Source organism: Ptychodera flava (assembly GCF_041260155.1).
Source record: "Ptychodera flava strain L36383 chromosome 3 unlocalized genomic scaffold, AS_Pfla_20210202 Scaffold_27__1_contigs__length_13241970_pilon, whole genome shotgun sequence".
NCBI lineage: Eukaryota > Metazoa > Hemichordata > Enteropneusta > Ptychoderidae > Ptychodera > Ptychodera flava.
In genome coordinates this window covers 10,338,513-10,364,728 of record NW_027248281.1, presented here as the reverse complement: position 1 = coordinate 10,364,728, position 26,216 = coordinate 10,338,513, and the positions used below count along the sequence as shown (strand labels likewise).

The following is a 26,216-nucleotide window of genomic DNA, read 5'->3' as shown; positions in this document are numbered from 1 at the left end:
ACTGTAATTGACGCCACAAAGGCTTCGAATGATCTACTCCTTTTGCTCTGACATGGGATTCGGCTAGTCAGAAATTCATGCCTTATAATGTGCCGCGTAACATCTTAGATATATTGGATAGTGAAATTAGTGGTGGAGTTGCTGAACTGCCAGGGACTCCAAATGTTATTTATTTCGATAGCAATGTTAACAAGTACAAGTTGCTAGATTTTCGTCGTTGGCTTACTCCTAAGAATCCATACATTGCACTTCTTGGTATACCGATTCACCTTAAAATTAGTCCTCTTAATACAATAATGAAGGCAGATAATACACTAAGAAGGTGGATAAACGAGGGGGAGAATTATTGCTCGTATACAGCTAGCGGAGTTCCAGTAAGATTATTTTGGGACACAACTTTAAAGAAACTGGGTCTGAAAAGTGTGGGGGAGGAGACAGCTGAATTAAATTTACAGACAGCCAATCAACAGATGACTGATAATATGAAAGTAATTGAGCATGGTACAGTTGTTATCAAATGTATAAAATTAGGTACAGGAGATGAGTTGATGATTTAGTTGGAAATATTGCTTTAAAAACAGATTCAAGAACGCCTTGCACTATTTTCATAACTATTGATAAAGATAAAAAAGATTTAGATATTTTTACTCGTACTCCGGAAGAAAGTAGTTCCGGCAACATTTCATTTGTTAAAACAGATACAACTACTTACACTTTAGATATCAGTACCATTTATCTAAAACGTCTCATATTGTTTGAAGTAATGGTCTTCAGACATATTTTAAGTTCGGAAGAAAATTCTAAAATTTTATCTATCGGGTGAACAAGTTAACTCTCGTGTTCAACATCAGCAGACTCCGCGACCGGCCGGCCGGACTGACAACACGGGTAAAAGCTCCTTTATATAGGCTAGTTTGATGGTGATGACTCACACGGAATTTCCCGTACACCTTCTGAACGTGTTTATACATGTTGTGTGTGACTCAGCAGGGAATTTCCCCGCTTAGTACAGGACAATGCACTGCTGCGCAAGCTGCCAGCTGTGCGCGTGAGTGAGTTCGTATATAGGTCAGGGTCGTACTTTAGTTACATGGATGGTTAATTTTCCTTCGCTTCATGTAGATAAATGAATAAAATGGGTGTAAAATTCTTATTAATCCAGTTGACCACCTTTCTTTACTACTTATATATATATATATATATATATATAATTATATATATATATATAATATATATATATATATATATATATATATATATATATATATATATATATATATATATATATATATAATATTGGTAGAAATGACAGTGAAATTTTGAATTACCTGCAATAATTCGTTTTGCAGGACTTCGTTTACTTTCGGTCCTCTTGCTTTATCTTTGTAAATATCTATAGCCTGCTCAACAACGCTTTCCACTCGTTTGAAGGATTCCATCTTTTCGATGTTCATGTATTTTATATGGTCTTTCCATACCAATTGAGCAACTTCTTTACATTTCTTTTCGGAAGCATCTGCATTTCGTTTCATAAGTTCATAGAATATACCACCAACAACGGTCGTTTTTCCGTCAGCACTCTCGTATTTCACGATACGCTCCTGAAAGAGAACACAACACCTTGTTATTCTTACGTTTTTATAATAGGACATGTATAAAGCGAAAAACCTTTATCGAAATACGATAATTAGATCTTATTCCAAATATGTTTCTTCATTCACTGAAAGAAAGTGGCGAGCCAGGTAATGACTTGTCACCACGAGTCGAGGACAGAAAATTACAGAAATACAGAAAATTTCACTGGCGCTTTACTCAGTGTCGCATGACTATGCTGTCCCAGAGAAGCAGGTGTTTAGGGAGCGTTCAGTTATAATGGCCGGGGTTGGCCGGCAAATTCTTCCTGCGCATCAGTCAAAATACGTGAACCCCCCCCCCCCCATCCATTGCACCAAAAAACTGACGACAAAAATTTCATGACCCCCACATTGCTTGAGTAAATTTACACACACATACACCTCTTGGGGTTATTTTTTCAAAAACAAGATTCTCAATTTTTTTCAAATGACCCTCCTAACAAACTCATAAGGTGTTAATGTTCAAATTTCCCTTTCTGACTTGCTATAATTTTTGAATTACCCCAAAAGGGATTGGACAGAAATTACACGTCGATCGCAATATTTTGCACTAACATGTGTGTACAAAATTGTGATATTTTGATTTAATTGATAATCAGCTGTTGATAATGTTGATTCACTATAAATGGTAATCTATGAGAAAACTATGCTATACTTTATCAATACAAAAATATATCTATGCATTTAGAGATATTTGATAATTGACATAAAAGCATTTTATTCTGAATAGGGTTGTTACAACTGGTATGTGGACATAACATTTTACTGTAGAATTTCACCAAAAATGTTCATCAACTATACATGGGAGTCTATGATAAAATTGTGAGTATTTTCTTCAATGAAAAAACTTGCTATACTTGTGCATGTACAGACGTTGAATGATTAACTTAAATGTACTTGATTAGAATATGATGGCTAATGTACAAGAAATCTGATTTTGGAATTTCACTGAAAACGTCCATCCACTATACATGGGAGTCTATGAAGAAACTATGAATAATTTTATTCAAATATAAAAAAATAGGTAAATATGTGTGTTTATGTACTCTTGATTATTTATATTAATGTACTTGATTGAGTGGTTACAAATGGATATGTGTGCAAGAAATTGGATTTTGGAATTACACCAATGTTAATTCACAATGCATCGGAGTCTATGACAAAATTATGAATAATTTTTTACAGTGCTAGACTAAATTAATTTGTGCTTATATAGGTGTTTGATAATTGATACAAATGTACTTGATTCAAATTGGGTGTTTGAAAGTTCAGATGTTGACAACAATTATGATACTTGAATTTCACCTAAAAGTATAATTTCACTTTTCATGTTACCAGTAGATACAGGTAACTGTAAAATAATTTCCCTGACAAAACTTGCTTTATCTCTAATTTGTAAGTAATAGAAATTGTTCATTGCCAACAGTGAGCTCGATTTACAATAAGAAAAGCCTCAGAGTTGCCAAGGCAAGAGGTTTATGTGACAGATAATTATACTTATGTTCAGATTTACAGGTTAATAACTTCAGAGAATGAAATCATGCAGCGAATCATTTTTATCTCCCAGAATATTTCTGAAAACAGAAACTGCTTTTTGACGGGATGGATACTTATGAAAATTAAGTGATTCCCCTCTGAGCTGTTTAAAAATGCATGACCCCCCTTTGCAGTTTTAAAATTTAAGGTGACCCCCCCCCCAATATCTATACCATAGACAGTCGAGAAATTTCTCGACTGTCTTTGCGCTTACAAACAGCCGAAGTTGTCAGGATTTTTAGTGTTACGTCCCACTGGCCGAAATGTTCGGCATCTATAAATACAAGACCCTTGTACATAACAACGGGGAAAACATCATTTTTGTAGTCATTCAAGTCACTTTAACGGGACCATTGATACATGTGAAAGCACGTACTGATCGACACGACCGCAAGTGTAGCACTCGTCGCTGACGTTTGATATATACCATTCAGTGTCAGCTTAGAGAGTATGGACATACGCGAGTGAGTTCATTCATAGCCGTGCTTTGAGGGACTCTACGCCTTAAATACTCGAAAATATCATGTGTCGCTACGCATTTCTTTTCATTTTCGACCAAAATTGGTTACTTTTGTATTTTACAACTTAAAATGCATTTTTAATAATTTTCTAGTATCCGGTTCAACTCAATTGACAATGGACATTGGTGTCGCCATTCTCAACTACCGAAAAATCTCGTACTTTTGGAATGACCAGGGGGAGTGCAGAGCAATACTTCGAAGAGTCAAGTGTAGAATTTCGGATAAAGTGGAGATAATTTGTTTGCGTTCCAGCCAGCCTTATCCGAAGCACTCTTTTTGTAGTTTTATCGCCCCGTTCACGCTGAATATTCATAGACTGGTGGCTGTCCGTTCTCGGGGCCTAACCCAGATAGTACCGATGTCAAAATTTGTTTTGGCAAAAGCTGGAATGTTAGGAACTTGAATAATTTATCCCTAGATATTGTGACAGCTAAAACACTTGACACCTTTCAGAGCGAATGTTGCAAATTACTTTGACTAAACCGTTTTTACTTCCATCATTTACATTTAAATTGGACAAAATGCTTAATATACGTTCAGTATATTTACTTATATTGACGTATATGGAACGCAAAATTAGTTGCACACGTAACGTTTACTTTGTATATGGATCATATCAAAAATTTGATATACATAGTGTAAATCTACGCAGCATAACATTATACGTAAAGCAGATCTTTGCAAACTAAGTGTGCACTGTACTTTTCATTTTTTAGCATATGCAAGTGTATACTTATCGCATTATTTTGATAAATTTACTGGGTCAGTGAATTGTTGTATATCAAGTATTTTGCCCAATGTTAGTTGTGCACACCTAGCAAAATCTTCTATAAGTTGAAGTTGGCTAGGATAGGAAAGAGAAGAAGAGAATGAAGAAGAAGGATAAATAAATGATTGCAAAATCAATGCTAAAACTAGAAAGCATTTGCAAGCAAAAGCAAAGTTCCAGAGACCAGAGCAGCGGAAGTCTTTAGAGAGTGTGTGACGAAGATTGGTGCAGAATGAAAGAGTGCTTTGGATTTTAATATGCAAGCACGTACCTATAGTGAGGGCTGATACAACAACAGAATACAACTAAAAGCAAGGCAGTCCAGGGAATTACAGTACACAGATTACAAATGCCTACATGTACGGTAAAAACGCAACAGATACATACGGGGGCGACAACGCACGGAAATGTATATCAGACGAGAGGAGACATCGGACCTAGGCCGTTGAACTTGAAAACCGAGGCCACATGCATTTTCATTTGATTAAAAGCAATTAACACTTCATCTGTTAAGAGTTTTTACCACTGACTAAAACAATTTTCATTGCTATGTCGCTGTTTTCACAAGATACTGACCGTTTGATCTTGGAAAGTTGAGTTGCTTTTACGTGCAGCCAACGCATGCCGGTGCGGTGACAGACAGTTCACTATGAATGCCTAGCTCTGCATGGCAGGGCTGTGTGTTACCGGCGTTAAACGGCCTCCCACCACAGCCCTGCAGACTGATACAGAAAAAAACCTCTGATGGCTCCTCAGAAATACGGCAACAGCCGATTTTGAATCCAAATTTTGCATAGATCTTCGTTTTCGAGCACACCCACCTCGCCTAGATACACAATATGCCAAGCCGCGCTTGTAAACTTACGCAAAGCGAGTGAAGCGTTCGTATCCGCCGCCACTGTTAATCTCAACAACAACAGCAACAAAATAATAATAATAATAATAATAATAATAATAATAATAATAATAAACAATAACTGCAACATTTAAAACATGATGACTTGATTCATGTTTCAGCCAATAATGCTACAATTCCCAATCAAGATTAAGATATGTGGAATTGTCTCAAACAATGTCTCAAACAATGTCTCAAACAATGCGATATCTCTGCTTCATCCAGTGTGTTTTGTGGTAAAAAAGACTGAAAAAGTAAATTCCAGTCAACGGTTATGAGATGTTATTATGATATACAAATATTCTTTGCCCCATTCATTTAACATAGGAAAAGCCGTCATATTGGTTCTTGATACAGGAACTAATCATATTTTGCATGTATGTGGCAGAGGGCTAGAGATAATTTCAAAAGAAGAAGTTTCAAATAATTGGTTGTCAGCAACACCTTTGGCCAATAGTCACCTCTATATGTATTTATTTCTATGTAAGAGTGTAATATGAAACATATCTCATGTTGCAATGTAGGAGACGTATAAATGTTTTGCTTTTAAACATACTGCTACAGGATAATAATTACTTGAACAGTGCAATAATAGGAGCAAAATGTAGTTGTGCCTGCTTTTAAGTGAAAATCTAAACGTTCAGTCTGAGATAAATTAAATTATTATATATACACAATAACTTACCACTATTTTATCTAAAAATTTTTCAACGTCCGTTATCGTATGATGGTATAAAGTTTATGAGACTACGTAATGATCACGCCGCTCCAAAACTTTAACCAGATGTGAACCGAATATGCTCACGGGTTTTACAACAGGTTCATTAATAGTAGTACAGTTCACAGAACAATAAGATGTATGTTATCAATATATGTTGCAGGTTTCTTTCAACTTCGCATAGTACTCTCAGAGTTAATTCACTAATTACAAAACTTTATTTAATATGCAAATGAGCTGTTAATTAACTTGACACTTCTAAATGCTTCATGGGACAATTAGATATCTATCAGATCAACATTTGTAGCACGTTTTATTTAGAGTAATGTCACTAATTACAAATTTCATTAAATATGCAAATAAACCCTAAATTAACTTGACACTGTTCAATGATTCATAGCACAATTAAATATTCATCGAAACAATATCTGTAGCACGTTTCACAAAATTTGGTGCCGAATTCAGAGTAATATACCTAATTACAAAGTTTATTAAATATGCAAATGAACCCTTAATTAACTTCACACTACTAAATGCTTTACAACTCAGTTAGATATGTGTCGGATCAGTATATGCAGCAGTTTTCATCACATTTGATGCAGTTATTTCGGAGTTATATGACTAATTATAAAACTTCATGAAATATGCAAATGAGCTAACTATTAACTTGACACCGCTAAATGCTTCTCAGTACAATTGGATATTTAGCATCTGTAGCAAGGTTCATCAAATTTAACGCTGTAATTTTGGAGTAATATCACTAATTACAAAGTTCATTAAATATGCAAATGAACCCTTAATTAACTTCACACAACTAAATGCTCCACACCACAATTAGATATCTATCGGATCATTATCTGTAGAAGATTTCATCACATTTGGTGCAGTTATTTTGGAGTTATATCACTAATTATAAAACTTCATAAAATATGTAAATTACCTATTTGTTAATTTGACGCTGCCAAATGCTTCTCAGTACAATTAGATATTTATCAAAACAATATCTGTACCCAATGTCACTGACTTGGGCGCCGTAATTTCAGAGTTATATACCTAATTACAAAGTTCATTAAGGGAAGAGGTCATTTCAAATAGGCGGTACCGCCGGATACCTCCCGCGGTATACCTCTACTTCGCTTACCGCCAGGATTACCGCCGCTCAGAGACCGTGAATATTCATGAGAAACTCATTACCGCGGACTGGAGGTGAAACATTAACACCTCTACTACTCCTAACGATCGCGGTAATACCGCGGTCACAGCGGTAAATGGCCTGAACGGCTGTACTAAACACAGGTTGCAGTATTTTTGAGAGAGAGAGAGAGAGAGAGAGAGAGAGAGAGAGAGAGAGCGTACATCTTGGTCATATAAACAGAGTGAGTTGTAACTGTTGCGTATGTTCACTTCCGAATTCCGCCTGTAAAATATTGCAAACTGAAGGCCAAAATACATAAAAAAGGTGCAATTCAGAACACCCAATCACAAAAAATTAGTTCACGATTGTAATATTAAAGGTAACGTTCAAGCACGGTCCCACATTGAGAGACCGTGGTTCAAGTTACGACACCAAAATTTCAGAAATTTGTTCGATTTGTGCGAGATCGGGAAGTAAAACTCGGGTCGCACATTGCAGAGTGGGACCATTCCGTGATAGCAAATATCGACATTGCCTTGGGGGACAGTTTGTCGTCTAATTTTCATCCGCATTTGATAGCAGCATGAATGCCCTTGCACTTGATAAAGAAGGCAGTGAAAATACCAGCAAACTACAACCGACGTATTTCCGTGTAGTTTGAAAAAACCTAACTTTCTGAATACGCGGTTGACATACGGCGTTCGTCGTGATGCTATGGCCTGGTGGAGCACAGCGGTAATAGACAGAGTGTACGCTATGCGATTTCCTCGACCAGTTACATCTCGATTATTAGATTGTGTTGTAATTGCCATTTGCGCCGACAAATTTTAGCAAATACGGATAGTTTTGAAATTATAATTCAATTCAAAACATTCATCGACTGATAATTGGACCCTTTCCAAATAAACTCATATTTTGGCAGGTCTTGGCTGTGCTGATAGAACCGTCGAAAACACGTAAACATGGTCGTCCTTTGAGATGAAAATACACATAAGGTCTGGTCAGCGAGTTAGAAGTAAAAATGAGAAGTAAAATCGTCTTTTCAAGGGCATAAAGAATAAATTCCTTTGACTAATTTCCTAATTTGTGCTTGGAGGTATGGTTTCGTGTATCGTCTGCTGCAGTTTGCTTGACGTCTCGTGACCTGTTCGTGACCTCTGTGACTTCTATACTCGAGTGCAACTTGATCAGAAGATTTACACAATATCGATCGCCAAACGTAAATTTAAATGAAATATGATTTGCTGATGAAGTGTTTTTGCCTTTCTATCACTTATTTAGCGCATATGATGCACCTTCTTTCCAAGGCGATGTTCCGCAATATCGATGGGCTGCGATGTGTCGGCCATTGAGTGAACAGCATGCATAACATGTTGCAAAAGGGTTCACCCTACGATCAAAAAATAAAATGTCGACATTTGGCCAAGCGACGCCGCTCAGCGGTACGTACGTAAGCACACTGCACTCTCTGCAGTACTGCAAAATTGCCCCCCCCACCCCTCCAGCAGGTCGCGTTCAGCATTGGGTCATGGCCAAATATTGCTTGGCAACCACGAAAATTGCGTTGGAGATGTGAATTCCTGGAGGGGTCTTCTGATCTCAATTTTATGTCAGTGCTATGGTTTAATTTTTAACTGTTTTATTTATTTCGCACTCTTCGTTGGTGTTGCAAAATGGAATCGATACAGAAAATACTACCCTAGAACCTGTGGAAACACATTTGTTGGAAAACTAAACGATAAAAGGGCTTACAATTAGCCTTGAAAGTGAGAAGTGGTGAATTCTGAATAAATTAACGGCTTTTGTCCACGTTTGTCATGATATCTTTTGTTTTTGGAACATTATCGGAATTCTGAGACACGATTTTGTAGAAACAGTCACTAACTGCAACCTGTGCAAAGATAAGGCTAATCCGGCAACGTGGCGCCAAGTTACACTCTCCAAAAGTTGCGATACATTGCCAAAAATGGAACGGAGTAAATCGCAGAAATGTGTATGCGACTCTTGGAGTCGTACATAGTCAGCTTAAATTCCGGTTCGCTCACATTTTCGGTGAAAGTTCCCAGCCCATAATGAAGTACAGGACTTTTTACACAATTGTCTGAATTTGTGGTATGAATGAGATGATATATGACGTGAAAATTGAAAGAAAATGAACACTGAAACGACCAGTTCGCGGCGTAAGCATTAGGCTTTATTTACATAACTGTCATTCCGAATTAAATCTGGGGATCATCTTCTTGCTCAATACAAATTAGCGTATTAACTGTGCACTGTAGACTACCAGTTAAAATATTATTATCGAGCGAAGAAATGGCTGTTCGACCACAGTCCACCTTGAACACGGCATGGAGCTAAAAACGGACAGCTCCATGAACACGGTTTCCGACCTCAGAGCAGCAGTTTATAGTGCAGGACTGACTTTGTGTTGTGCCAGGTTAGAACCCATCGTTAGGCTAAACTAAATATAACATCAGACAATATCTGGTATCTAAAACGATTTCCTAATACTGAGATAAAAAGGAGCATGCAGTTGGCGAAAAACTGAAATAAATCGATTCTGACACGAAACTCGAACAATTCTAAAAGCGACTTGTTTTGGCTTCGCGAGTACGTAAAACAGATGTGAATCTGTGACCACGCTGATAACTGAATGCGTCATTCTAAAATCGCGACGGTCGAGTTTTTACAAATAATAAAATACGTGAACTTCAGTCAAACAGTTTAATATCGCGTTCTCTGATATGTTGAAACGAGCATTCGTCGTTCTTCGGTGGCGACTGTCCGTTGAACTACTACTATAATAGCGACGATAGACAGACCAGCAGCACGCTGTTTTTCAGCATGATTGAGTTTATCCACAGGAAAAAGCAGTCAACTCGGAAAGGTTGATATTCAGAAATTCGATTTGGCAAGATGCTGGGCTATACATCGACACACGTTCTCGGTCGTCACTCGAAAATATGAAGATAAAAGACAATGAACTCATTTAATATTCATCTCATCGCACATGTTTGTATGGACAAATGAAACGAGGCGAGAGTGACGCATCAAGGGACGAACAAATACTCACCTGGTGTTTGACAAACTGTTAAACATTGTTAGTAGGAGTGAATGAAAATGAAAGTTTGATTTGGACATACACAGCGTTAATTAGAGCAGGTTGTGTTGTGTTGTCTCAATCCAAATCTGTGCAAAAAGTAAAGCGCGCAGAACGCGTAAGCCACTCTGCATAGCCATGGAGGTAGCATGGCATAGCGTTCTTTGCTACGAATGCAATCTTCTTTCGGCGATTTTACGCACCGGAGCGCCAAGGTAAAAGCCACGTCATTTCAGTTTTGTTTATGGGTATCCCCCAAATTGCAGAGGGAATGTAATCAGATGTAAAAGATGGACGATTTCACAGAGGGAGTGTACACGTCACGGATAAATGATCTAGCATTGATATGAGAGTACTCATAAATTGTTGACCTTTATCGAGTAAAGTTTCCTAGCACGCCCAGATACACGACATGTCATGTAATTGAAAAGCGTGGAGAAATGAAGTAAAAAAGCCCGACATATATTGGTGATTTTACAGACTCAACATCACGTCATATATCGTTATTTCTGACAGAAATATGTGGGACGTCAAAGTTGGATGCTGATATTTAAATAAATATGGTAAAATCACAATGTTTTTTCATGGGCAATGAAATGTTGCTGACTTTCGGAGAGTGGGACCCAGACATAAATTATGCAAATCAAACACGTCACAGGGCCGAACTCGACGTCGTCATTGCTGAGAATCCCACGTTCAAAAATCGATCATCACATAGTCTCACGTTCTACGGACTGTGGGTCAACAAACAATTTGCCGGACCGTAATGGTTGCACCCTTTTTATAACAATGTTTTTATTCAGGCAACGTCTAAATTGACCTTTCAACCCCAAGGGTCTTTTGATAACAAGTCTGATTTATGTAGCATCATTATTGAACGTGCGTGCGGGAGTGGTATTGTTGCGCTCATAGTTAGGGGAATTACGAGTTGAGAGGTACCAGTCTGGATCGTAATGCTTTCAGTAACTGAAGCTGACACACCAAGATATAGATTAACACAACCTTGTACTTTATTGCAAGATGGCGACCGTAACGTTCACTGTCAGCGGTCTGATCTCAAGTCTCAGTCAAAACTCTCTACAAAGTTAAATACATATTCAAACTTACATAATTACAGAAGTGATCACGTGGTAATTTTCCCGCCAGTCTTTGATTGTTTCTTAAGATTAACTACGATCAAACCATGGAATATCCCATTCTCGATTGTTCTCATTGAAATCTTAACCAACAATTAATTAAACTATCACACTATCTCTTATCTGCTTCTCGTACAATCTGAGTCAATGACCTTCACGCGCCTTGGCCACGTGAGGGACGCTTCAAGATATAATCTCTACAGGGAGGGGCGTTACAGTATGTTAGCCAAGTACGGTATAGCCAAGCTGACGGGACTTTTGTGGAGGGACCGTGCTTTAAACAAATCAAGTTCACGTTGCTAACAAGACTTGCTCCAAGTCTATGTGCATATAAATACCAAAAATAATAAACTGAAGGAGTAAACGTAAGCAGACTGTCGCATTAGTGGTAGGTTGTTGCGTAGGATCGTGGGATGAACGCATTGGCTTGCTCGGCCTCTCAGTAACTGTTGTTGCTATGCCGAGACAAGCCAAGCGACCGGAGGCAAGTGTCGTTGCTGACACACAGCTGTTCATAATCGTATATATAAATGTTTTCGTTTGGCGATTTAAGAATAATAAAAAAATCACTAGCAATCACACACCTACATGTAATTCACCGTGTTTATTGCCGCGTGATCAATTTTTAGTGGTTATAAACTTTTCAAAACAACGCATCATAAGTAACCCGATGTTTGATTATGAGTAGATTACTAATAAGTCGGTATGCATTTTTTATTGAATTAGGTATTGGCAATGGGAGAAAGCATTCAACATAGTTTTTATTATCATCATTCTGTACTAGAAATAGACATTCAACTATAAAAAATAGAAAACATACTTACATTGCCACCAACATAAAAAAATTGGTGTCCAACTTTTCAACACCACGTTTCTTTCTGAAGTCATTTTTATTTTAAAACTATGACCAACTCTCGATGTTATAGTTGGCAAGTATCTGTATTCCATTTTATCATCTTAAAACAACTGCGCGCATCTTGCCGATGACGGTGACACATAGGCAAATTTTATCAATACAAGGAACTAAATATATGCCGCAAGCGCAAAGTCATCGTATGTGTGCAGTACGGATTGTGCTACATAGTTGCAATCTTGTATTTCGAATACAGAAAAGAACGGGGTGATATAAATGTTTACGTTTCAATTTTCCACTATTACAACGAACCTGTGGTGCTGTATGTGTTGTTGAATACTGACACAAAATGTCATCCAACGGCAACAGCACTCTTGGGAATTCTGATACTGCCATTACAAGTCAGACACTGCCAGGTGGCCATGCATGATGCCCACTCTCCTTCGTTCACTCAGTTTCCAAATGTAATGGCTCTTTGCAAAATCAAACGACTTGAAAACAATAGTTTACTAATGACGTACTAAGTAGCGTGGTTTTCCGCGGTCTCATTATGCATGCAAGCTCATTAAAAGCTGCTAACTGCCTTACCGCCGGTCCCTCCAGGGTTAGAGGTATACCGCGGGAGGTATTGGCGGTACCACCTATTTGAAAATGACCTCTTCCCTAAATATGCAAATGAACCCTTAATTAATATCACACTACTAAAATGCTTTACACTACAGTTATATATCAGTCGGATCAGTATCTGCAGCAGATTTCATCACATTGGTGAAGTTATATCGGAGTTATATGACTAATTTACAAACTTCATAAAATATGCAAATGAGCTATTTATTAACTTGACACTGCCTAATGCTTCTAAGTATAAATTAGATATATATCAGATCAATATTTGTTGCAAGTATCATCAAGTTTGGTGCAGGAATTTCAGAGTTATCTCACTAATAACAAAATTAATATGCAAATGAGAAGATAATTGACATGACACTCACAGCATCATCATAATGTTCTGAGATTATCATCTGTGAAATGTTGCATGAAATTTTATGCAGTATTTCTTGATATATGTCTACACTGTCATTACCGTCTCCATAGGGAAACCATTGTACGGAAAAAAAACGATATTGCATAACTTAATTAATATGCAAGCCACACTAACCAAAATCTGATCAGTTCTTGCAAGTAGCATATGGTACCTGTGTATCAAATCTGACTTGAATCCGTTCAGGCGTTTTTGAGTTATCGTGTAAACAGACAGACACACACACACACACACACGGACAGACAGACAGACATTGCTATGACATTAGCCCACGTGTTTACACACGTGAGCTAAAAATTACTAATTTTTTATATAACATAAGAGTTTATAGTTATTCATTTCACAGAGTAATACTGACGAAAAGACTTTACAACCAGATATGAACTGAATATGCTCACGTGTTTTACAACAGGTTCATCAATAGTAGTACGCTTCACAGAACAATGAGATATATGTTATCACAATATGTAGCAGGTTTTTTTCAACTTCGCACAGTACTCTCAGAGTTTAATCACTAATTACAAAACTTTATTTAATATGCAAATGAGCTGTTAATTAACTTGACACTGCTCAATGCTTTATGGGACAATTAGATATCCATCAGATCAACATTTGTAGCACGTTTTATTTAATTTAATGCTGTTATTTTAGAGTAATGTCACTAATTACAAAGTTCATTAAATATGCAAATAAACCCTAAATTAACTTGACACTGTTCAATGATTCATAGCACAATTAAATATTTATCAAATCAATATCTGTAGCACGTTTCACAAAATTTTGGTGCCGAAATTTCAGAGTTGGATATCTAATTACAAAGTTTATTAAATATGCAAATGAACCCTTAATTAACTTTACACTACTAAATGCTTTACAACACAGTTAGATATCTGTCGGATCAGTATATGCAGCAGTTTTCATCACATTTGATGCAGTTATTTCTGAGTTATATGACTAATTATAAGACTTTTGAAATATGCAAATGAGCTAATTATTAACTTGACACTGCTCAATGCTTCTCAGTACAATTGGATATTTATCAGATCAACATCTGTAGCAAGTTTCATCAAATTTAATGCTGTAATTTTGGAGTAATATCACTAATTACAAAGTTCATTAAATATGCAAATGAACCCTTAATTAACTTCACACAACTAAATGCTCTACACCACAATTAGATATCTGTCGGATCAGTATCTGCAGCAGATTTCATTACATTTGGTTCAGTTATTTTGGAGTTATATGACTAATTACAAAACTTCATAAAATATGCAAATGACCTATTTGTTAACTTGACACTGTCAAATGCTTCTCAGTACAATTAGATATTTATCAAATCGATATCTGTACCTAATTTCACTGACTTGGGTGCCGTAATTTCAAAGTTATATACATAATTACAAAGTTCATTAAATATGCAAATGAACCCTTAATTAATTTCACACTACTAAATGCTTTACACTACAGTTAGATATCAGTCAGATCAGTATCTGCAGCAGATTTCATCACATTTGGTGAAGTTATATAGGAGTTATATGACTAATTACAGACCTTCATAAAATATGCAAATGAGCTATTTATTAACTTGACACTGCCTAATGCTTCTGGGTATAATTAGATATATATCAGATCAATATTCGTTGCAAGTATCATCAAGTTTAATGCAGGAAATTCAGAGTTATCTCACTAATAACAAAAGTTCATTAAATATGCAAATGAGAAGATAATTGACATGACACTCGAAGTATCATCATAATGTTCTTAGATTGTCATCTTTGAAAAGTTTCATGAAATTTTGTGCAGTATTTCTTGATATATGTCTACACTGTCATTACCGTCTCCATAGGGAAACCATTGTACGGAAAAAAAACGATATTGCATAACTTCATTAACATGCAAGCCACACTAACCAAAATCTAATCAGTTCTTGAAAGTAGCATATGGTACCTGTGTATTAAATCTGACTTGAATCCGTTCAGGCGTTTTTGAGTTATCGTGTAAACAGACAGACAGACAGACACACACACACACACACACACACACTAACACACACACACACACACGGACAGACAGACAGACATCGCTATGACATTAGCCCACGTGTTTACACACGTGAGCTAAAAACTTACCTTAAGCTCTGTCATTTTCTGATCTGACATTTCGGCATTTTTTATTGTAGCCGTACCATGTTTGAACTTTTTAATAGCAATGTCATATGCTTCTTTGTGCTTTCCTTGTAGTTCCATTTCATCGCAAGGTAGTTTGATATCTTTCTCCATGTTTTTTTTGTATTCATCTTCTGCATCGTCAATTTCTTTCGTAAACTGGGCTTCTAAGATTTGTGACCATGTCGACTGAACATTTGGAATGACGCCAGGTGTAGTCAGTGCATCCAGATATCTTTGTACTAGCTCGCAAAACTCTGTACACGGGAGAAATACAAAACTTTTGCCCTCAATCTGTTGTAGCATATTGTACAGGAGAAAAAAGACGAACGTATTAAGGGCATAAAGCCTAATTTTATTACTGTTTTAATTTAAGGAAACACTTGTATTCAGTCACTCACTATACATAAAGACGATGGTACTTGACTGCAGTAGAGTCACTGTAATAAATTATTTCCTTTAAAACATCTAGAAATGATGGATTTTTTCCTTTTCAATTGTTTTTCTTATGAACATAAACACTGCACAAACGTACGGGAAAGTCTCTCTCTCATTTAATTACACAAGCTTGCCTGATCTCAGCCACTTACGCATAAATAATGTATTTCAAGCCATTCATGGCGTAGCTTGTGCACGGGGCTTTAATTTTGGTGTCTTTAAGTATCTGCTATCGTGTCTGCTTCGGCTGCGTCAACAGTAATTGTTGCGATTTTTACAACAATCATACTTCCAAACAAAGTTTAGCACCACCTACTATGCCATTCACCAACTTACCCGCATGGTAGATGCGTTAAGGAAGTATAAGTCTAATGTTGTTTCATCTCCATTCTTATTCAAGCCAAATAATCAAAGCTACAGTATAGTAATGTTTCCTTTATGGATCACCCGATTGTCAACTACGGCGCTTACTGGTCATAACACAGCAGCCAGAATTGTCATTTAAATTGTGAAATCCAACCACATAACTCTTCTTCTAAAGGTAAAACAAGACTCTTGTACATATATTTTGACTCTCAATATTCTACGATTCTTTTCTTATGTACCACATGTGGGTGCTCATTTTAACGCTCATGAAAAAAGATATACTTTCACCATGAATCATGTTAGTTTTTCGAACATGTCAAATTTAATTTTCCCCACAGAGATTGCCGTCATTTTGAATATAAAATGCCATTAGCTCTTGGGTCATTTGCTAATTCCTCCAGTTTGTGACTTTGCATCTTGACACGCGATTTTTGTTATCGATTTGGTTTATGGAGTGGTTCAATGTTTCATACACAAAAATCTTAGCAAAATTGTAGCGAGGTACATACAACCTTAAGTGACTTGAGCTTCAAATATGTCATTGCGTTTTGTTTTAAATTCTGTTTAGGGCAATTAATTATATCAAATTTTTTTTCGGCAGACTCTTCGTTAATCTGATAAATGGTTTTTACATAGTGTCAGATATAATTTGACTTCTTATGTAGATACGAAAATAGGTCGCATGCATTCACCATAATGGATCTTTCAACTCCTATATCCATTAGACATATTTTAAACTGTTACGAAAAACTGTATGAGAAACTGTACTTTACAATACAATCAACTAACTTGAACGAAGATAAAAAGACGCAACAAAATAATTTAATTTATAATAATTTTATTTTTAATTCTGACATTTCTCGCCCTTTATCGAAGAAATAATAGAAAAAATTAACAAAACCATAATATTTGGATCCCGTCAAGCTAAAGATATTACACAAATTATGTTTATCCCTCAATGAAAAAAATCAAACAAAATACTAAAAAAATACAAAACAATTTCAACCACAAACAGGCTAGCAATCATCAAAACTAAGCTTGGTGTCATCCTGAGTAAGTTTCGCATCAAGAGTGTATGTTTTCTTTGCTGTGGGTTTTCTAATGAGGTACAAAGTAGCCGGGCTGAAAACGATGTCATGATAACAATACTATAGATAATGGACATTTTCCCAATCCAGCTTATCTTAAAGTCAAAGGCTTGCGTAACCACCCTATGTTTGGGCAAACGCTGTATTATCAACACTTACTGTTTCGTTACATATAGATCAATACAACTTTACGGCCCTGATACGGCTTTTGCGGACCGAGGTGGAACTGTGGAAGGGCCCTTACGCCGTACGACCAAGGTCCGCAAAAGCCGTATCAGGGCCGTAAAGAATTTATCATATATTTTTTTGAATGATAAATATGTAGCTTACATCGTTTTGGAAATAAAAATGCGTGCGATACCAAAATATCACCGTCATTTGTGTCGATTTCTATGAAAAAAGCCCTGGCCGCTTCCCGTAGCAGATTGACATATAATGATGTCATTCGTTTACCTGCAGAATTCTAGAACGCGCGAAGCAACATACGTACTAATGTGTGACCAACAGAGATCGAGGCTGAAATCGACGTGTGAGAACTACAAAAGCGTGGTGTCAATTTATTGTAATTTATATTGAGCAGGCAAGCACTTAGGATTTTACTAGAAATTACAAATAAATAATTTGGACAAGCCGTTGTCACCGGCACGGCTCTACTGTCGCCACGCGCCGCTACAATCTGAGCAAGCAGACGTTTTCCTAAATTCGCTCTGGTTTTGTGTACGTGTGGAACGTTTGCCGATAGCAACTCGATAAGTAAACAGAATCGAGATAGTTCAGAACTGCACGTGATTACTCATATTTGGGCCCTGGGTCGGGTTGCGATACCTAAAAAAATACATGGATGTGAGGGCGCTTTCCCCAAGAGAATCACACAGGCACATGAATATTGGTATATGATAATGACGATTCATAAACACTCGTAAGTGTCGCCAGAGTTAAGCCAGATCGCACCAGATTAACACGCTCGGCAAGTAAGGGAATGGATGTTATCAGCAGGGGGGAGGGCACTGGGGGAGGGTAACAAATCTTTGAACCTCTGTTTGGGGAGGGTCACAATTTTTGGATCTCCTCTGAGGCGGACGGTTACAAATTTTTGGGCATGTTTTTGGTGCACTAAAGTAGAAAACAAATATGCTCACATGGCATCACTCAAACACTGCCTATCACTTTCTATTAAATGCTCATTTCCAACTCTCAGAGTATTTCTTTCCCACCATTATCTTAAACAGGATTGTCTCTCTTGTTGCTATTATTATCGCGATTAAGATCAAATCTATTTTCCCTCAGCTTACTTAACATATCAACATATTCAAGGGAATGACTCGTGGTATTCTGACTACACATTGTACATGTAATGTGTTTTGCTAATAAACACTATAAAGTGTTTTGCTAAGGTTGGGGGACATTGGGAACCCTGATAAAATTAATGCTGTCCGCCAGTATGACTGCACTGATATACCAACGGTAATCCTTGTGAATTTACTGGGAAACCCCGGTTACATTTACCTAGATACCGAACTCACAAAAACACTGCTGCTTATTACCACAATATCATTGTTCTACTGATGTAGTGAATCTTGAATCTAACTATTTGACAATATTATTTCTCATTCCACTTCTTGTTGATCAATAAAAATTCCCTCTCTTGTATTTGCCACTACCCTTTAAAGTTAAAGGCCAAGCTCCACCCTGCATCCGTCACTTATAAGGTTCATGAATTTTAGTTTTCAGAGATACATGTACCGTTGTTTGAAAATAAAAGCAAGCATTGGTGTGATAATTAATAATTTTGATTCCAGAAAAGTGATTTTAGTATACTTAGATTTTCGTCTGATTGGTATTGCTACTTGTGGCATTTTTCAAGTTTATATTGGCTTTACTAAGTGGGTACTATCTTTGCAATGGATAATGTTCATTTGTGTTGTGAAGGCAGAATATATGACATTAGTTGGTATTTTATGTGTTTAATTTATACAGTGAATAAAAAAAGTATGAAAAACATTTGAAATCTCACAAATTTTTGTGAAAGTTTCTTGGTATAATCTGTGCACAACTAGACCAATACAATTTTGAGGTCATACATGCATCTTATATCATAATTTAACGACTCAAACTTAAAACTTAAAGAAATATGCACATCCATACCAAAGATAATTCCACTCTGAAAAACCAATTAAAATTAAAAATTCTTGAATTAGCCATGCTGATCACATATTCAGATTGAACTTGATTAAATATGGCGAAATACCATGGAACTACAGAAAGACTGGGGTAGCGCCATGGTGATACTAAAACGCTCCTGCGTTGGGACATAACACCAAGACTTGTGAATTGCAACATCAAAATCCTTCTGATCCTTTATACATTTTTCATAAACCAATATGTCGATCATCTAAACATGTAGACCTTTATTTCCCGAAAATGATAGGCTAAACTTAACAGTGTACGTCCAGAGAACTCCATGGTCAAAGTTGAATGCATGACGTTACTTGAATATATTTAAAACGATGTTCACCGTCACACTTCGAAGTAGTGTCAATTCAGTCCAGTTGTAAGTGAAATATATTTATGAAAATCATCATTCAATTAAGTATTTTCAATACTTAGACCTCAATCAATGTTGACAGTCAGGAAAAACGGAAAGAAATAATTGAGTGAAATTTGACTAATATGACGAATCTCTGACTTCAAATTACGTTAAAGTTACTGTAATTTTCCAGTGGAATACAATGAATGCACCACGCTTTCAGGTCAAGTCTAGGTGGTCATGTATGATATCAAATTAGGCCCAGAAGAAAGTTTTTAAATAGCTTTGAAACAAGCGTACTGCCGATCTTGTTATATTGTCATCTAGAACCAAGATTTTAACTTTTTTCCCATGATGCTATCCTTGTGTCTACCTCCGTGGTGTACAACATACATGATTCGTTACTCAGCAGAGAACATGCATTTCCATATTGGTAATATTTGTGAGCTCACGTGGTGATATAATCTAACATCCTGTTCAGAAATGGCTAATATTATGATACTTTGGACCAAGCCGTTTTTGTTAACATTCTACAATACTATCTTGTAAATGCACAAATATAAAAAACAGGTTCAAGATTAATTTTGGAATTTCTATTGCATTTCCGAAAAGCACATTTTGCAGACTGTTTGAGTATATATACATTTTTTCCTCACTGTGGACATATCAAAACATGACCTATCAAAACATGACATTAACTTTCAAATAACACTTTCAGTTTAAGATTAGGTCAGGTTAAAAGTTGCTGTTTGGTAAATTAATTTGCAAACTTTTTTTTAATTTCTAATGTATGTCACAATTTTCTTACATGTCCCAAAAATAATACAATATAATTAGAATCACCATATATTGGCCTACCCTTTTCAGTCTCTACCAATATATTGACCAATAATTTGAAATCTTTATATTGGAAAATGTTTTCACAGTTCAACCATGTATTAGACAAAATATTTTCAAATATCACATTATAAGCCGAATATAATTTTCCTATACAGATGTATTAACCAACGTGATAGTTCCCATTCAATGTCTTTACCATTTTAAAATACATTTTCTGTGCCCCTGTTTGCGACCATATTTTAATTTTGGGTTATCCAGACTGCGTGCACAACGCGCGAAAGTAATATTTCATTAATTTCTTGTTATTCTGCCATTAAGTTTTTATCAAAACATTAACTGCTTTGCAGTGTTGCACCTCATGCAGCAGAAAAAAATGTTTCTGCAAGTAATTCAAGACCCATAACATGAACTTATGTTCCATTTTCATAATTTCCACTACACTGTAAAGCTGTACAAGCATGTCCTTTGAGTACATTTTACAAACGCTTTTCAACAAAGATGTGTTGGGAGAAAAGCTGGGAGGTCAAGGCCTATTAAATCCACTGTGACTTCTTTTTCAATCTATTGCAAAAACCTGGCCAATGTGCGGATACAAGACAAAGAATTTCTGAATACTTTGGCCTTACTTTTATATCATGCAGTGAAAATCATACTATCTTAAAAGTATTGATTTTATCTTGAATAGCTTACAAGTTAAAATTACACTTGAGACAACGTCTCATGACATTCAAGGGTTCACAATCAGACAAATCACACATAGAGTTCATACACTCAAAGTCGCTCCAAGTTGAATGACTTTCCTGTATTTTTGTCAGCAGCTTTCCAATAATATTTGTGGTCAAAATTCCATTTTGCAGGGGTATTTGCATGACATTGTTTTGGTTCAAACGAATTATTTTAAGTAACCTAACAAAATGTTCAAATGATGAATATCCAAGGTATGAATTGCTTTTTCCAAATAATGCTTTAAAAACGGGAGGACTTTACAGAGGCTTAGAAACCAATACATTAACAAATCACATGAAGCCTTAATTTCATTAAAGTTTATTAATTTAAACTTCACTCCTTTCTCACATGTAGAGCTTTTCATTGTATATATATATATATATATATATATATATATATATATATAATATATATATATATATATATATATATATAAAATGTGGCAATATATATATATAGATATATAGATATATAAAATGTGGCAATATATATATATATATGTGTGTGTTGTGTGTGTGTGTGTGTGTGTATTTATTGCCACATTTTAATGCTTCAACAGTGCAATGGTCATGCTGTTTGACACTTGAATTAAAAGAATCTGTACTAGATATAACCAAGTTTAAGGGACAAAGTTGCTCATATTTGACATTATTTCGCCATATAAATAGCTTTTGATAGATAATTCTCACTGAAATGTGCTCACACTCTGGTAATTGCAATTTAATTCTCACCATTTTATAAGACAAGTTTACATATGAAATTTACTATGTTACAATTTTGGTACGTACCTTAAATTTAATTATTAAGTGATCACATTTTATATTCGTTCATGCACAGAAGTTGAGCTGTGACAACCAGGCATTGTAATTTAGTCTTTTTCAGTGAACAGCAGTGAAGATTAGTTCAACTGAAATTAAAATGACCAACATTTTGGCTAAATTCCTTGTTTGCTATTTTGTTATTTTGCCTGTCAGTTAATGTAATTTGAAAAAAATAATATATGGACAAGATGTTGTTGGTTTTGTATTTGTTAACTTTGCAGGTCGGAGATACATAAATTCGTGAGATTTCAGAATTTAATTAACCAGGAAAAACGGTTTCATTTTTTATATAGGAAATTTATAAATGGTAAAATCAATTTCGATATATGATTGAACAAGGATATCAGACCAAAACTTTACACTACTCCTAATGTGTTTTCAGACTTGCTGTCACAACTCTGACCTCGCAATTGTCTGAGTTTGCTGAAACACGTGCGTGTACCACATGGCTTTCAAAGGGACAGCAAAAGACGCGGTAAGGAAGTTAAACAAATTATGTGCAGTAAAGGAGAACAGGAGCTGAAATTTATTTTCATTTTTTTTAGTATTAGCTGCTGTTAACAGTCAAATGTCTGAGCGTTCTGTGAGCCTTGTAATGAACAAATCTTCGAATGTTAGCCTTCTAACGGCCAAATGTCAAGCTTCCTACGGCCAAATATGAGCCTTCTAACGGGCAAATGAATCCCTCGGGTAGTGTAGCAGGAATTTGTCTTGTAGATGTAATCTGTAAAATAAATGATACAATAAATATATGGTTTGAGTTGCGGCATGTGCATAAAGTAAAAGTTAAAGTCAATGTATATAATGTATCTGTAAATTTCAAAAATTGACATTGTGCATCCCAAGTAAATCTGCTAGAAATAACATGTAAATACAACATGAGTAAGCAAAATGTATTTTTTGAATTGTTATGCTAATTTTTGAGGACCATTGGAATTTACCTTTGGACCAGTGAAAAAATGGGTCACACTGAGCCGTAGCGCTGTTGGGAAAAAAGCAAATTTGCAGGTCCTTAAATTGAGCACATGTGGGACTTTATATCGAGTCTATATTGTACAGGCTATTGTGCATTCTTACGAAATTGTGATGTCAGACAATAACCATTTTTTCCAGAAAGATTAAAATGGATTATATGAAATCCATAAAGATGTGAATGATGTGCTATTGTCATTACAATCCTTGGAATTCCTTCTTCATCATTTCAAAACAGACATGTACAATGTAGCTGCAAATATCACGACCCTGAAATTCAATCCATGTATTAACGTACAGAATACTCATTAAAATTTGTTGATAATTAAGTGAACGCAAGTAACACTGCATGAAAACCCTATAATACTTACTGTATTAACATGGATTATTGCCTGTATTTTAGCTGAAGAGTGCATATACAGATGAATACAGTCAAGAATCCATTTTTTGTATTCAGCAAGCCTGTATTCATGTGGATTCATGTGAATTCACGTGTATTATACTATAATACAGGCAACTTATTAATGTGAATTTATCTGAATTATTGGGTTTTCATGCAGTGTAATGATATGTACATAATGCAATAACTACTTCACTACTCTCCCTATAGTATAATGTATTTATGTTATGCCTCCATGTTGTAATGCGCTTAATACATTTTATTACATGTCTCAATGAGAGTGCAAATCAATGCATGAATTTTAATAGAAACACCGGGCAAAATGCTTGATATACAAAAATATATACACATATACTGAATCTCTACAGGTCTCAAATATGTTAAAGGTATACTATCACCTGTTCCAATTTTTGCCGCAGTTACCATGGAAAGAGAAAAACTAACAAATCACAGATTTTAAGCGGGTGGCCGCTTTTTAAAAACAGCGCCCTCACATGGGCATTTTGAATACCAAGGAACGCCCCTTTGACCATATATGGGCATATTTAGATTACAGGTGCCTGTATACCTTTAAGTATACACGTACGTATACTAATAAAATGAAAACTAGAGTGTACACTTTTTAGTGTGCAAGATCTGCAGTACGTATACTCATGATCTGCATAAAAATACGCTAAGCATATCAATGTATTGGAATGTTCCACATACAAAGATATACGTTGCGTTGCGAAGTTATTGTGTCATGTGAACAATATATTGACCAGTACTAGTTTCCATACATTATCCACTCCGTTGAAGCCCTTTGACGTTTTCTACGTCAAAGTAGCTGTTTATCGCTATATGTAAAATATCCATGCATGTACTATTATTTTGACTTTTCTTGAAATGTATTTGATGCTCGTCAATAATGGTGAAATTCTTTGAGAAAGCCCTACATGTATCTAAATGTCATCATATGGGTTTGACTGTGAAGATACATGTAACAAAATTATGCGCACTTTATCATACCAAAATTCCAGTAAAAATTGGCATACCCCAGAGCAGTAAGATCTCGTATAAATGCATTTGTCGATTTACAATGTAAGGAATTCCAAATTGTTAAATAGAAACTAAATATATTGTAGATTAGTGATGCTGACCCCCCCAAAAAAACAAAAACAAACAAAACAAAACAAAAACAACAAAACTTATTAACAGGGAAATTTGTGCATTTTTACCACATTTTCAACCTTTTGAAAGTTCAGATATGTACACTGAGTTGCGAAATCAGCTGTGTAAACATGGCTAGTAACACAATTGCAGACTGAACATAAGCACAGATGTATTTACGAAGCACTAAGAAACAGTAAAAAATAAAACGGAGAAACAATAGCTTAAGTTCAATTAAGGGTACGATTTATTTTACAGTATATATCAATGTTTTTTTCAAGCGATATAAATATGTCTATATAAAACTTTAACTTCAGAAGTTTAATGTGAAATTAACATTCCTGTCAAAGGCAGCGATTTAGCTTCTGTTGTCTGAATTTCCCGTCCCTTTACAGTACGGCAACGAATTCTGAAAAATACAAATGATTCAGGTAAGAGTTGGAAGTCTTTACTGTTTGACTGCTATTTAATTAATAAAATCACTAAAATGTTAGTTGACAATGAGGCAATAGTTACTTGAAAACTGACGCATAGAAACCAACTGCATAAACATTTATAATCATACATTAATAGTATTTAAAACAGATAGCGGTCACAAACGGTCAGTAAAAATCTCGCAATTGTTTTCAATTTACTATTTTCTAGCATTGTTGTGAATTGAAAGTTAATTCCGTACGAATCATTACTCAACGAAACTTATCTGTGTTTAAATAGAGCAATACCAGGTCGCAGAATAAGTAATTTAATGGCAATATACAAATGTACATTCTATCCTTTTCTAGCACCATGGCAATATCGACTTACCTGCATTTGTTAACAGCTCTCAGACGCTAGACGGTTCCCAGATGCAGGTCGCTCCGTGCTGCACGTACAGCATACCTGTACAAGTAACTGGGGAAATATAGTCGGCATATTTAACTACTTTTCGTGTTCATACATTTAGAACTCTGTCTATCCCTGGTACTCCAAACACATTTCTGCAAAAGTTTGATGTCATTCGGCTAGTGCTCCATACAAAGATAGCGAAACTTTCCTCCAGATAACTCCTGATCAAGAATACCAAGTCGACGGTAAAGAAATCTTACTTCGTGCCTTTTGAGCCTCATTACGTTCACGGAAGTGAGATCAATAAATCATTACGCGAGGTATAACGTAGCCCCGTTTTTGAACGTTTGATTTTGACTCTCTATCGACCCTAATCCAGTACATTTCAAACTCAAAATAGTAATTTACTATATTACATTATGAAAATGGTTATACTAATGATTGGAAATACTCACAAGAGTGTACAGTTCTTCCAGCACGAAGATTCAATATCAATGCGCGAGCCTAGCATAGTGAACTGTGACCTCTGAGTAAACATGTCGGCTGCTTCCAGCCGGCTT

The 26,216-nt window shown here is 35.8% G+C and overlaps 1 protein-coding gene across 1 annotated transcript in view; it reads right to left on the bottom strand.

Annotated features, from left to right (window-relative positions):
* Positions 1 to 605: 605 nt before the first annotated feature.
* LOC139126397 (uncharacterized) overlaps positions 606 to 26,216 on the bottom strand; it is a 34,208-nt gene continuing 8,597 nt past the window's right edge. Inside the window, exons 2-4 of the mRNA XM_070692461.1 lie at positions 15,469 to 15,761; positions 1,329 to 1,601; positions 606 to 611 (exon numbers count right to left, since the gene is read on the bottom strand). Coding sequence (XP_070548562.1) covers positions 606 to 611; positions 1,329 to 1,601; positions 15,469 to 15,761 — 572 coding nt within the window. The remainder of the gene's footprint in view (positions 612 to 1,328; positions 1,602 to 15,468; positions 15,762 to 26,216) is intronic.